Genomic DNA, 15,398 nt, shown 5'->3' with positions numbered 1-15,398 from the left:
ATTAAGTAACTAATGCTACCACTTTCAGTTCAATAACGTAGTTACGAAAGTGATATAAAATATTTAGTATTAAAGAGAACTCGTAGAGTAAAGTATGTCTGAGTATATTCCATTTACTGTTATAATTGATAATTATTGATCGTAGTAAAGAATTGAATTAGTATTATTGATAGTCTTAATTGAGGACAGTTATCTGCTCAGACTGAAGAATTTAGTCATTTTAACATTGAAGATTTTCAAGATACTTTTGTTAATCTTGATGTAGCCAAGTTTTTGAACCTCAATCTCTGAGTAAATTCTTTATTCTAACTGTAAACTTCCTTGAGTTGGTGACTTATGTGCTTTACTCATGACTGTATACCTGGATTTAAAGCCGAACTCCAAACGATTAACCTACATGGAATCCTGTTATAATTTGAACCAGTCATAATTCAATATATAATCGCTATTTTTATAAACAAACCACAAACTGACTTGTTTCATTAATTTACAATGTATCCAAATTTTATTGGATGCAAAATAGATATACTTAATCAAAATATACCAGTGTTAGATTTCTTTGATTAGTAGTACTACATTTTTATCATAATGAATTCTCATATAAAAATTCAAAGTGAGATGAATTTCAACATTCAACTATTTACCACACCTTTTTTGAGGATAACATTTCCATACTGTGCCATTTCCCTGCAAAGAAATATAATATTCTGAATTAAGCAAGTACATAAAATCCTTGACTAGGTTAATTTTGCAGCGTTTGTCACTAACTCTTCTTTTACATAATTTAGAAATGTTTTAGATTTGAAGAAAAAAGCTACAAATGTTTTTAAACACAACATGCACATCAATATCATTATATTACTGAAATAAGATATAAGTTAATAAAACATTAGCTGTACCCTGTATGAACAATAGCAAAAGCAGTCTTTGCTTGCTCGTAGAATTCAAATCTTTCAACTTCTTGAATAGGCACCTGAATATCAAAAGAAAAAAAAAAAAAGAGAAGAAAATATTAACTTTTTGATATTAGTTAAGTATTGCAAGTTTTTGCTCTCCTGAAATATCATAAACCACTACCTTGGTTAAGTACTTTTTAATATATTAAGTATTTTATAATTATGTATCAAATAATGTGAAGCAATTCAACTGTTTTAGTTAATTAGTTTAAAGTTTACATTTTCCTGTACCAAAAATGTATTTTCAATGATATTTATCTCCTCTAACACTTTGGATTTATCCCAATGAAAGTTTCTCTTCTCTCCTTATCTAAGTATTAGTATGAATCATACCTCACTTCCTCCATTCCTTATACTCCACTATATCGCCCATAGCAATTTTAATCTTGTGATTCTATCCACCTACGTCAATGCACCCTATAACAGATCTGTATAAGCTCCCTGTTTTTACTTCTTATGTACTATTTTGAGACTGGCAAAATTATCAGATCCAAACAACATCGTGGGGATGAAGGAAGGTAAGTATTATCTGAAGTTATAATTTTCCTATACTGAAAATGTATTTCTGATAGGTACTTACCTATTCTCACATAAAAAGCTATTCTCATTCAGTGCTACCCTCTATATGCAAAATTTTTTTTGCATTCCACAAGCCTCGAGTTCCTACATACCCTATGATCAATGTGGTTCAACTGCATCTCACATGCAAATCATCATGTGACAACCCTTCTCTAATAGGAGTGATACACACCCTCCTGATGCATGTGACTCCGTCTATTCAATTTTATGAATTAAGTACCTATTGCAAATACATTTTCATTCAAGGAAAATTATAACTTCTGATATGGTACATTACCTCCTCTCACATAAATAGGTGGAAGTACCAGTACAAGGGAAAGAAAGAAGCATCCTTCGAAAGCGTTGAAAGTACACCCTAAAAGAGTAGATCCTCACAGTAGAAGATAATACATGGGAGACTGCACCACTTCTATACCCGGTATACTCTTTGCCCAGTGTGGAAAGAGGTGTTGCAGACATGAGCGAAAATTCTGAGGAGCACATCCAAAAGGAAGAGAACAATGGTTGGATAGGGATCCAAACCATGCGATATTGGAATCTCCATGCCATAGAGTACATCAATGTGGGTGTGAGTAAAAGGATGTGCCTCTAGGTGTAGAGTGGCTAGGGTGTATCGGAACATACACTGCAAGTCAACTGCATCCAAAACCCAGCTGCCAGGAACCGACATCCACACAGGGGTAGGATGAGGATTATACTGCCAGTAAGTCAACTACAATCCAAAACCTAGCTATCTTGTTGGGGTAAAAAATAGGATCATACTGTCTTCACCTCTAGTTCAGCAGACTGGAGGTAATCTCATAACTCCCAATCTATGAACATGGCATATGATAGCAGTGTGATAGATTGTTCATCCGATTCAGGAACCCAACATCGAGACAATTGGTATAGTAAAGATATCTCTGTAATGTAAACTATCACACTCAAAACCAATCCAACAGGAACCACTCTCAGTGCAATAAGAAAATCATTGAGGGATAGTGTAAAAGGAAGAACTATATTAATTTGCAAGTTCCACCACCCTGACCCACAATACAGATGGAGGGAAAAAAGAGTGTAATTAAGTGAGGAAACAGAGACACCTATAATACACGTGTGAGGACTTATGTTGATTGGTTCAGGTCTGTGGGGTAGGATTAGGGATCATAATTGAAGGGGTGAACTGCAATTTTGACTGCTCACTCCAAAGTTACATCATCTCCTCGGATAAACCCAGACAGAGATGGAGCATCAGATTGGAGGACATCTCTTCATCTACACCAGTATAACACCACTGCCCTATTCTCAACTGAATGGCTTTATCATTATTTGTATTGTATATCTTTATCACATTGAGGAGAATGCCTTCATGGTCCACCACCCCAGCGGCTTGGAACTGGAAAGTGGTAAGGACTCCCATACTTTACTGGAGGAAAAAGTGGGAAAAAAATGCAGTGGAGAGTCCATAGAACATCAACACTGGAGACAGTGCAACGGGAGACTATGAAAAACCCTATTTTGAAAAGCAGACCACTCCTCTGAAGAATGACAGGGATGGTTAGCTATTCCTTTCTGCTTTATGCATAAAGTATATGGATTAGTACGGTCCAGAATGGGCATATGAATGACACAAATATATCGTGAGTGGAACCTATGAGCAATCTTGTGGAACACCCCATCTGAACAGTGTGCATTTAGTGACCATGTAAATTATAGTTGTTATCATGGTCTTACAGTGCAGATTTGACTAGCTTAAGTATACCTGGACAGGCAGGCACTACTCACCACAGAATGGGATCCATAAAACAAAATAATAGGACATGCTCCTGAAAAATAAGAGGTATATATATATATAAAGGTATCTTACCCAGTCACAGTCTCACAGAAAAGTGAAGGATTGTGACAGGTGGAAGACAGTATCAAAATGAGAAAGAAACAGCTACCAGAAGCAGATAATGGGAGATAAATGTATAAGGCGTAGTCCCAGTGCTTGATGGAAAAAGTACCTCCATCATATGACGAGAGTGAGATGCAGGTAAAAGGGGGAGGTGACAAATCAGAGTGAAGACACCATGAATAATTAGAAAAGGTCAGCCGATTCCAAAGGGTAAGGGAAGAAGGAAAAAGTCACAAACAGAGGAGTGGTGCCAGGGAAGGAAACAGCAAGAAAAGGAACCAATGGAAAGAAGCCTTGAAGGCAATGAAACAACCCAAAGCAGGTACAGGACATAGGAGGTCAAATGGATTTAACCGGGATTAAAGGTAGGAGAAGGAAGGAAACAAAATGAAGAACATGCCCCACAAGCTGCCAAAGTGGAGGTTAGCAAAACTCGACCAAGAGCACACAAAAGACAGATCAACATGCTGAGAAAACGAAATGTGTGTTGCTCAGGAAGGAGCAATCAGAAAAACTTGTCACAGAGTGGCAAAAATGAACAAAATTACCTGGGGAAGATGACAAATGGGATGAGAAAATAAAGGTATAAACAGGTCCCAATCCTGTCTGAATGCATCACCAGCCAAGGCAAGTGGACGAGGAACTGGAAACAAAAACATACAAGTTTGAAGGGCAAAGTACAAAACTAGTACCCAACCCCATTGTGAACAAACGTAAGACAGCATCATGAGCGATGAAAAACAGGAACATCGACTGTGAGCATCCTTAGTCCTGGAGAAAACACCCACTATAGTGTGATAAAAGACAATATAGGAAAAAAGGGAAAGAACCAAGAAGAAATTGGGGTAGGACAGATCACTCACACAACACCTATCTACATAGAGAGTACATAATTAATGGAGGCTCTTAGATATAGGTCAGGTAAGTGCTGGACGTGGAACATGCATAAATAATGCAGAGGCAAAATTGACAAATGAGCAACCAAAAAAGAAAAAATTGGATGTAGCAATACAGATACCACACATGATGCTAAGGTCACAGGAGTAACACCCCCCCAAAAAAAACAAAAAAACATCTGTTAGTCACAATTAGAAATGGAAGGGAAATGCTTGGTACAAGACAGTGTCCCACCCCAGAAGATTCCAAAAGCAAAGAAGCCACCACATAAGTAGGGCAAGAGTCGAAGATGGCAATCACCCCAACACTGGAGGTAAGGAGGAGGAAAGTACCCCACGAAAATCCCCAAGAAATAGATAGAATGCCTCAGAAAGGAGGAGTATGGCAGCCAATACCAGTAGAAAAGGCAACAGAAGATGATGATAGATGGAAAACTTGGTTAGGAAGAAAGGGATAGGATTAATTGATTCTGCCCCCATACAGGCAAAGTAGATTCGAAGTGCTGAGAAGCAAAATGAATCAAAGCCCCAAAAGAGAAACAAAAAGGCCCAGCATGAACCAAAATGTCTGGGAAAGGAGGAAAAAACAAACAACAACTGTGAAACGTCTATAAAAAGGGCTGAGGTAGGCCAGACTCCACAGTAGAAGCCTGGAAAGGCCAATTCATAATCAAGTGGAGGAAAACTGTCAAAATAGATGTAATCCCAAATGAGTTCAGCAGTTTGTGGAGGAATGTGAGCAGTAGTGGGAGAAGACTGGGCAGACCCAGGGTCCTCAAAAATGAAATTAATTGTAAGAAGTATGAAATATAATGAAAATGAAAAAGTCTTTATATTGTAAAATTAAGTGTATAATGACAATAAAAAATTTTGTAGATGGGATATGTTGAAGAAATAATATATGTAAACTAATGTACGATTTACCAACAATATGAGTGACAGGTAGGCCTAAACTAACGTTATAGTATAAAAAGATATCATTAAATGTTAATTAAAAAACCCTAACTGTACAAGAAGTAGATACAAATCTAACTAACTGTATTATGTGTTATTGAAACCAAATAACTACAGATAATATTAATAGCAAAATAATATTCAAAAAGCCAAGACCGTATAACAGCCCAAATGTGTGAGCCACCAAACTCAAGGCCTGAAGAAGATCAACTCATATAACTATCATTCTCCCAATGTATTCAAGCTGACAATTCCTCAGTCAAGTATCACCACCTGAAGCCTAAGTAATTGTGCTGGAAGTAAGGAATATTTTCGAAGTGGAAACATAGGTTTTGTTAAAAAAAAAAAAAAATCTACTCTTTGTATCAAATTAAAAAAAACACAGGAAGAGAGCACAAACAAAAAACATCTTGACGACAGCACTGCCAAACAAGAAGTGATAATTCAGTAGAATCGAATAGAGTGAGTCGCATGTCAGGAGGTGTGTCACACTCTTATTGGTGGGAGGTTGCCGTATGATGATTTGCATGCCAGACACAGTTGAAACACGTTGATTTTAGGGTCTGTGGCATGCAAAAACCATTTTGCATATAGAAGGTTGCACTGAACGAGAATAGCTATTTATGTGAAAAGAGGTAATGTATCATATTGGAAATACCTTTTTGGTGTAAGAAAATGTAAACTTCAAAAACACACCTCCACTCACACTTTAGCTAGAATCTCACATTGACAATGGGGAGGGGCTAGTGAGAGCAAGATCCATATAGAAAGCATCTGCATAGAAACGTGTGCAAACTGATCTAATGGGGTCTGCACTACTGCTGGAATAGGTATGCTCTTCATCTGAATAATATGAAATCTAAAATTTTGGTGGTAAATGTCAAACAGCCACAGTGTTGAAACTGTAACATCGTGAGAATAAACATGTAAGGATGGACATCTATTCGAAAACTCCTGCAATACGAGAATCATCTGCTTTGGAAATATTATACACGCTCACGAGATTCATCCAAGTTTCAACCATGCAGAGGAGGTCCTATGTCTTGTCATTGGAATTATAGGGCTGTGGACTGCAGTGTGATGTCAATGTATTATAGTAATATGATATTAAGGGAACTCAACTTGAAAGTTACAGAATGTTGCATGTCAAACTATCAAAATTATGAAGACAAAGCAAGCAACACAAAAGTGGACAAACCCTAACCCCAAAGTGAAGAAGTATGAAATGCAAGAAACCGAACTTGAAATTATGGGCCCGGGAACCCAACCCGAAAGTTAAAGAATGTTGCATGTGAGCCACCAGAATTACAAAGAGAAGGCAAGCAACAACCAAATGGACCAGCATTCCCCTCAACCTGAAGAAGCACAGAATGCAATAAACTGGGCTTTGAATTATGGGGCCATTCATGCCTCACTCAACCTGAAGAAAACAGAGATCATTTGGCCTGGAATTATGAACCTAAATTCTACCTCCCCAACCTGTGAGGCAAAGCAACACCTCCTTCCACTGGAATTATGAGGAGGATGTGGAACAAACGAAGTTTAACCAATGGCTCAAGGACTTTACACTCCACTTGCGGAATGACAAGAAGATAAGGACCCTCTTTCATGATAATGTCGTGTTGTCCCTGTCCAACCACCAGACAATCCAGGGCATCTGTGCAAATGTTTCATTGGTCCTGTAATGACCACTGAAGGGTCTGCATGTCCGACCTAAAGGAATGAGTGATTCCAAGGATTCCCACATCCCCAAAAGAGATTGAAATGAATGCACTGGTGAAGGAGACAACTGTATTTGAAGAACTACCCATTCCATAGCCTGAACACATAAAAAAGAAAGTTGAGCCCAGCTTAATTTGGAATTGAAAAACACTCCTAAATGGATGAGGTACTGTGTGGAAATAGGAATAGACTTCTCCTTTTTGATAAGAAACTCAGCTCTTGCAACTTTTGCTAATATAGATTAAGTGTGAAGTTCTACCAAGTGATGAGAAGAAGCCAGTCGTCCACGTAATGGTGAGTGTGAATACCTAATGAGTGAAGATGACATGAAAAGGATCTGACTATTTGACAAAAAAATGTATGGGGCAGATGCGAGGCCAACTGCATGAAATGAAGATAATGCCGTAAAGAATTTGTGATTGAAATGTGAAGGTAAGCATAGGTGATATCAAATTTTGTCATCCATAGAAAGGTGAAAAGAGCCACCAAAGGGAAAGAAATGATTCCCTTGTAAACTGAGCAGGCTGGATGAAGCGATTGAAACAAGAAATGTTGATGACAGGTCACCAACTGCCCTTTTTTTCAGTACTACAAAGAGCCAGGAATAAAAATCAATGAGGTAGGAGTTGGCATACTCTATGGCCTTTTGTACTGAAGATCTTGGATGGCTAGATGTAAGAGGGTCCTTGGGGAGTGGAAAGCCAACTGGTATGAGAGACAATGGAGAAGGAGACATAAACTGAATGACCAATCCTTTCCTGAGAACTTGAATGATCCACTGATCAGTGATGATGGTCTCCTATACTGACACGAACCCTCTGAGTCCAGATCCTACAGGATTTGAACCTATAATGTTGTCACCAATGCCATAGTCTGCGTTCCACCCTAGAGAAGGATACCCACTTGTAAGGTTGGAATTGCCCATGTGTTCCAATTGACCATGGCATCAAAATCGGATGTCTGGAAACTTGAACAGAAGATGCAGGAAACCCTCCAGTAGGAAACCTTTGGGACAATCAAGATGCTAGGGTAAAAAGGGAAGAGGGGCCACATCCACTCAAAATTCCATGGAATCGGTAATACAAGCAAAAATTGACTGAGAAAAGGAGATTCTCTGAGATCGCTAAAGAGCGAAGCAAGAAATCAAACTCTCTCCAAAAGATCCCAACAACAAACCAACCAAGATACCAAGGAGAGAGCAGACGCCAATAACCTGAAGTAGAAGTCAATAAATGACTAAGATCATCCGAAAATTGCTCAGGAGATCTGTGATAAACCACAGAAAACAGTCTGAAAGATCATATAAAGCACAAAACTGTGGTAACAGATGAATTCCAGAAAACTGAGGTTGATTAAGGCAAACTATGGCATCTTGTCTAGAACCCCAAATAGGAAGAAGAGGATCAAACCTCTGAGAGTCTAAATAAGGGTTTTTCAGGCAATGGAAAGCCAAGGCATGCTTATCCAATAAACGAGGAGGACAAGGCATGGCAGCACCCTCTCTCAAATGATCAGCCAATCCCCTTGCATTCACAGCAATGTCTGAGGATGGTGGAATAAAACCAATAAACCCAATAAAAAAAGAAAAGATTCATAAGCTACAGGAGAAATACTTAATAACATTACAAACTTGGCATACTAGTTGCAAAAAAGGTGCAGGAGGCAGAATGTCTATCAGAGGTTCATGTTTAGCTGTCTGAACAAAGGAAGTTACCTGAAATATAGTCTAAATTCTTACCAGTCTGCTCTTGATGCCCCACAAACTCAGCTGAGAGCCAACAGGAAAAAAAAATATCAGAATGCACGTAAGACTCTACCTCTCTGCGTATGAAGAACTGTATGTTCTCTGCGGAAGTTGCCACCCCCCACCTTGATGGTGGAGGAAACACGAAATTCATTGGCCAACACCATGTTTGAAATGTGAATGTGTATATTCCTATTTGAATAAAATCTCCAAAATTATTTCTAAAGAAAATAAACAATAAACTCAAGACCCACTAGAAAACATCAAAAAATTTTTAATAACGCTGAAGAGAAACCCGTAGCAAACACGGATAACTATCATTGTAATGTCGACCCTTGAGAAATAGTGAATAAGTAGTAATAATGGGGAGCCTATATACAGATCTGGTATACAGGGCGAATTATGTAGGTGGAGAGAGTCATAAGATTAAAATCGCAATGGGCAATATAGTACGGTATAAAGACTGGAGCAAGTGAGTTATAATTCATAGGAATGCTTAGATGTGCAGAGAAGAGAAACCTTCTTCGGATAAAGCTAAAGTGTGGAAGGAGGTAAGTGTGTTTTGAAAATTGATATTTAATACAATTCAATAATAAAAGTACTTTTGAAATAGAATGATATTTAATTGCTGGATTTTTAACATAATAACTACAATTCTCTTGTTACATTGTTCGTGTAATTAGTAACTTTGTGGCTTTTGACTGCTAATTACTGTCACAGCTCAGTTACTTGTTAACCATCAAACATTAAAAGATTTCATAAACAAATATTATCTATAAGAATGTAAAACTTTATGAACAAATGTTATGTAATGATGTGTTGTCTACACAGTTAAAAACTGATCTTTTTTTTTTTACATACTTCTCTTCCTTCAGCTTCTTGTATTATCTGCTTATAAGTATCCCAGATGGGAGTCTTTAAGTTCTTCAGCTTGTCTGCTTGAACTAGCTCCATTAGTGCAACCTTGACAAAAAAAAAAAAAGGAAAATATAAAAGCCTACAAGAATAGGAACCACTTTTTGGCAAAATATTAATAGTGTCTATCTTTCTTTTGGAATGAAAACAAGTGTTTTTATGAAACTTAAATGTATAAGCTAATATTAAAAAGCAAAATCCATATCATGGCTGGCTGGAAACTGTAGTTATGAGTAATATCAGCTCTCTGTTGGTCAGCTAGGTTGATGAAGAGAAAGTCAAGCCATAAAACGTAATGGTTAGAAGATATGTTGATTTGAGTAGGCTTGATAAATTTAATGGTGTCTAATGCTGTTAACACTGTGATACAATATAAGAAGAAAATTATTGTATTTCATTTAATTTCACTACAGTGAATGTTGTAAAGTGCCTACATCCCAACAAACCTTACCATAGCTATAAAATAAGACTTGAGAGTATATTGTTCAAAAACTTAATGGTTTGAAGGTAGCAAATTTAAAGAAAAAGTGGTGTTTTACCACAACTATGAATCTAAAGAAACTAAGGTAATAAAGTGAATGAGAAATGCAAGAAAATATCCAGATATGAAGATGGTATAATTTAAAGAATTTCAACATTAAATAGCAAAAATAAAAGATGGATAAGTATAAAGTTAGAATCAGTAATACAGGCACCTATTTTGAAAAAGTTGCAAGGAACTGATCTAGATAGAAAAATTGCAACTAAAACAAATTTCACTTATGAACATGGTCAAACATTTCAACTTTGCAAGAAATCAAAAATTATAACAATTAGCTAAACAATGTACTACAGCTAACAAAACAACTTTGGAAACTAGAAGCATTCTTATTCAATGATGTGATCACAAAAATTTAAACTTGTGTATTTGAGGAAAAGCGTGAAACACATGGCAGGTATTCAATAAAGTGAGAGATTTTCTTTTTCTTTTTTTTTGCTGCAGGAGTAGGAGATATTGTTCAGGTCGATGATATTATGAAGAAGGAGAAGTATAAAGATATTTTGGTTTGGCAAGTTTAATTGGCACTTAATTGCCACAGCAGGATAATGATCCAAAACATATCTGTAGAAAAAAAAAAGAGTTCATTTTTTAAATGGCAAATCCAAAGTCACATGCCAGTGTGATTAAAAATTTGTGGCACCAGTTGAAAAGAAATCTTTCAAAAAAGAAAACAACTAATCTGTGATAATTTTAGGAGATTGTAAAGCAAAAATAAAAGGAACATTTGGCACTCTCCAAAAATAGGTAGCATTCATGTCTGATCAATATCATCAAAGACTTCAGGCTAGAGAAGAATCAACAAAATACTAAATATTCAATCAGTTATTTTTCAAAATGAACTTCTTATGCCTATTTTCTATTATTTAGTACAAATATGTCACAAAAAACAAAATTACACTTTCTTGATAACTTGAGTTTTAATATTGATTGATACTATGCATATTAAGGCAGCTCTTACCTGCAGATAAAAATTTCAGGTTAAAAATCGTAAAGCTCGTGCCCCCAATTTTGTTCCAATGTACAAAGAAACAAAAAAATACATTAAATGTCAAACTTTATCCATTTGGACCATATAGAAAGGGTGATCAATAATATTGTAGTTCAAGACTACAGTAGCCTGGTACATGTGTACTATGTAATATAAAATCATATTTATCTATTATAAATGATTTATTTAAATTATTATTATTATTATTATATTGCATGTACAATAGTATAATCATATAATTATATGATTTTGGTGTGGTTAACCACTTTTGCACTGTTACTGTTAGAAAAAAGCTTTTATGATCCTGCACAACTTGAAGGAGGAATTGTTTTTGTTCTTCTTTTCTTGTTATGACAGCAACATACAATCAGTAAGGGCCACATCCCTTTCAGCATTGTAACTTACCACATTCAAGTGAATTCCCATGACTGGGGTCATAATCCAGATGGAATTTCTTGGCACTTGAAGATGTCTGTTGTGTTCTTTGTGATAAAATCTTCAAGTTGCATGTCATCAGACTTCCTGATATTTAGATGGATGCACCTTTGAGGTTCAATTCATGCCTTCATTCTCATTTAGTGTCTTTAACATTGTTCTTTTTGTCTCTGGGGAACAGCTAAATCAAAGAATGCCAAATGAATGAGATATCCATTAAATTTTTGACAGGCAAATTTTGAAAGAGCAGAATTCACCTTACGATACTTAACAGGACATTGTAGGAAGTTAAGATCACTGTGAGGAGAAGAAATGGCATCAGGAGCAGTGAATCATCCTCCAAGATAGAGTCAAACAACAAAAATGCAGATGTCATATACTCCTCTTTTCTCATGGCCAGTGAGTTTAAAACATCCAGATCTTGAGGGCATATAATACTTTGGCCATCCATCATGCATATAATATATTGCACTCCATGAGGTGGATGCCACCAAGAAAAGTTATGGTTAGTTCATGAAGTGCTTGATAATTGTCTCTACAATGGCTGATCTGAAGTTGCAGCAAATACAATGACTCTGTCCTTAACTTTCTTTGTGGCTTCTGCTAGATCATCATGATCAGTTGAAATTTCATAATTGAACTGTTCAATGTATTCCCAAGATTGCTGGAATCAATTGAAAATTGCAATATCTGGGCCAAAAAAAGCTCCATAAAGTCTTTGAAAACACATGCCAGGAAAAGTTCTAAGATATGATACAGAATATTTTAGAGGTAGAGAGTGACAGCATGGATTATTTACATATGGAATGTTCTTGAACATTCTGAATAATGTGGAATACTGTAGAATATTATAGAAATCTAGAACCTTACAAAAATATTTAAAATATTCTGGAACATTCTAGAATATACAGATATAATGCAAGCTACAAGGTAGTATTTTAACTACCTTGAGCCATCTTAAATGTTATTCAATAAAAAACTTGGTGTGAATTACTTATCTATATATTGGAACAAAATGAGTGTGTTTGTTTGTTTGATTAATTATGCACAAAGCTACACAAGGGCTATCTGTGCTCTGCCCACCACAGGTATCGAAACCCGGTTTCTAGCGTTGTAAGTCCGGAGACATACCACTGTGCTACTGGGGGGGCGCAAAATGAGTGTGTGAAAGTTGGAAATCAAAACTTCAAAAATAAAGACAACTCTAATGCATATTTATAGTAGGAGAGTCCAAATCAACTATGAAATGTTGTTTCAAAAGGGAAATTATAACATAACTCTTTTAACTTAAGATTTTTTTAACAATTTGTAAAAGGCAAATACAATCAATGAAGCATTTACACAAAAACAAAATTTTAATCCAAATGTCCTAATTCTTACTTCACTAACTTGTATTGTGGTTCATATATATTCAATGTTACAATCATTTAATATCTACACAAATAGCTAATAGTTGTGGAATATGCCAATTACATACAAAGATCGTTAAAATTATTATAAAAAGAGTGTTTTTGAAACTTACTGGTGCATATACATAAGTATCCAATGGCATTAATTTCAGTATAGCACGAAGAAGGTCAGGGATTCCATGGCCTGCAGAAAAATAATGGTAATTCTGATAAATAAATGTATTATGTTAATTTGTGCTACGTAGCTCTAAGGAATAAAAAAAAAACAAGTTAACAAATTGGAAGGAAGGGGATTAAACAATTTTTAAACATATCAGGGATAGGGGTATTTATGACATTTGTACATATATGTTTATAAATAAACCCCCAAAAGAATCCCTTTTTTTGATTGAGGAGATGTGTACACAAGATTATAATGAATTACATATTATATTTGGCACATTATGTCTTATACCCATTTTTTATAGTTGTAAGGTACTAATTTCCTATCCCTTCCCTAAAATACATACATTTTTGTAGTTCCCTCTAAGATTTCAATATCAAGAAATAACACCAAGAAACTAAAATACACTAAGTTATACTACACTTCTGACTACTGAAAAGGTACACCAAAGTTAGCACTAACTATAAAGAAACTAAAACACATTGCTTATTAACCCTTCTCTTCTCCAATTCTCCCTATGTACATTTGGTAGCATTAATACAATAACATATCTACCATAAAATTAAAGGACAATAAGGGACCTGTTGATCCAACTAAGCTGTTCCATCCACCACTAAACTAAATTACAAAAAAAAAAAAAAACTTATCAAACCTTCCCTTAAATTTACTGCATCCGCATCTGAAAGCAACCAAAATCCAGCCATCCTGTTAAGAGAAATAAGTATCTTATCTGAAGATGACTCCTACCCTGCAGAAATTTATATTTGTGTCCCCTAATCCTACCATTCTCACCCAGGCATCATTCTAGTAACCCTCCTCTGAACCCTTTCCAACAATTTAATGTAAGGAGCCCAAGACTGAACACAATACTCCAAATGTTGCCTAACCAATGACTTATACAATGAAATTATAACCTTATTAGATTTGTATTCAATGTTTCTGTAGATGCAACATAAATCCTATTTGCCATACCATTAGGAACAGCTTACTCCTTGAATGGCTTAAGAGACTGATCAACCAGAACACCAAGAACTTTTTCTTCAATAAAACTTCTAAAATTATTCCCATCAAAATTATATATATATATATATATATATATATCAAATGATTAATATTAACTTCTGATCAAAGCAAACTATGTATTTACAGCAAACATTCTATTACCTGGTATTTATTATAATTAAAAGCAATCTGCCATTAGCAAAAGGTTCATTTGACAGGAATTCAAATTTAATGATAAACAATGACAGAAACAATGACCATTTGACAGGTGTGTGTGTGTGTATAGTAACAAAGATTTAATTCTTGAACGTTTTGGAATATAAGTATTCCATCTTCAGCAAGCTATATTGAACATGGTAAATTGTAAGGTACAAAATTTTATAAAAAGTAAATAAAATACAGAATAAAATGATGAAGTAAATTAAAAGACAACCAAATAAACAAAACAGAATTGGATAAAACAACAATTGTAACAATATTATACAAGTATTCAGAACAGATTTAATTGTAGTAAAGCTGTGTTGTTATTTAAAGGTGGGAGTACATTTATAATAAATAAACTTTCTTTAATTAAAAGTTCAAAATTGGATGATCCAGATGAAATGACACTGAAATTCATAATCAAGATTGGGTGGTTGTTGTTTTCACTATGTGGATGAATCATGGAGTCTGATAAATTTGAGAGTTTTTACCAGTTCTGCTTGATACTCCCATATGTTCACAGGCTCGCAGGTGTAATTAGTGCATAGTTTTGCCAACATAAGTGGCATTACAGCCACCACGCATTTACATATGATCCTCAAATGCATAGGGGTCATTTATTTGCCCAAGTCACTAAATAACTTAAATCCTTTTGTAAAGCAGCAGCAACATTTTCACAGCCAGAAACACCAAAGATCTTAATATCACCAGAAAATTCAAGTAAATTACTGATCATTCTTTCATCTGCTTCATTGATGTACATCATAAAGAGCAAAAGTCCTAACATTTAGTCCTGAGGAACCCCATTTGTGACAGTTAATCTAGTTTGACTGAATTCCCTTTATAACAACCCTCTGCTTTAATAATGGCTGGAGACGGCTTAAATGGGTAATGAAGAAAAACTTTAATATAAGTTTAACATGACAGCAAATGTATAACGTTTCGACAAAACCTTGTCGTGATGACAAAACCTTGTCGAAACGTTATACATTTGCTGTCATGTTAAACTTATATTAA

At 35.4% G+C, this 15,398-nt stretch overlaps 1 protein-coding gene across 1 annotated transcript in view; it reads right to left on the bottom strand.

Moving 5' to 3' along the window:
• Positions 1–474: 474 nt before the first annotated feature.
• The window catches only part of LOC106468147 (fucose mutarotase-like), a 52,169-nt gene continuing 37,245 nt past the window's right edge, over positions 475–15,398 (bottom strand). The window contains exons 3-6 of the mRNA XM_013928558.2: positions 13,129–13,199; positions 9,589–9,690; positions 900–973; positions 475–687 (exon numbers count right to left, since the gene is read on the bottom strand). Coding sequence (XP_013784012.1) covers positions 633–687; positions 900–973; positions 9,589–9,690; positions 13,129–13,199 — 302 coding nt within the window. The 3' untranslated portion in view covers positions 475–632. The remainder of the gene's footprint in view (positions 688–899; positions 974–9,588; positions 9,691–13,128; positions 13,200–15,398) is intronic.

The sequence above is a fragment of the Limulus polyphemus genome, unplaced genomic scaffold (genome assembly GCF_000517525.1).
Source record: "Limulus polyphemus unplaced genomic scaffold, Limulus_polyphemus-2.1.2 Scaffold2890, whole genome shotgun sequence".
Lineage (NCBI taxonomy): Eukaryota > Metazoa > Arthropoda > Merostomata > Xiphosura > Limulidae > Limulus > Limulus polyphemus.
The sequence above is the reverse complement of the archived record's forward strand: the minus strand, read 5'-3'. Positions and strand labels throughout refer to the sequence as shown.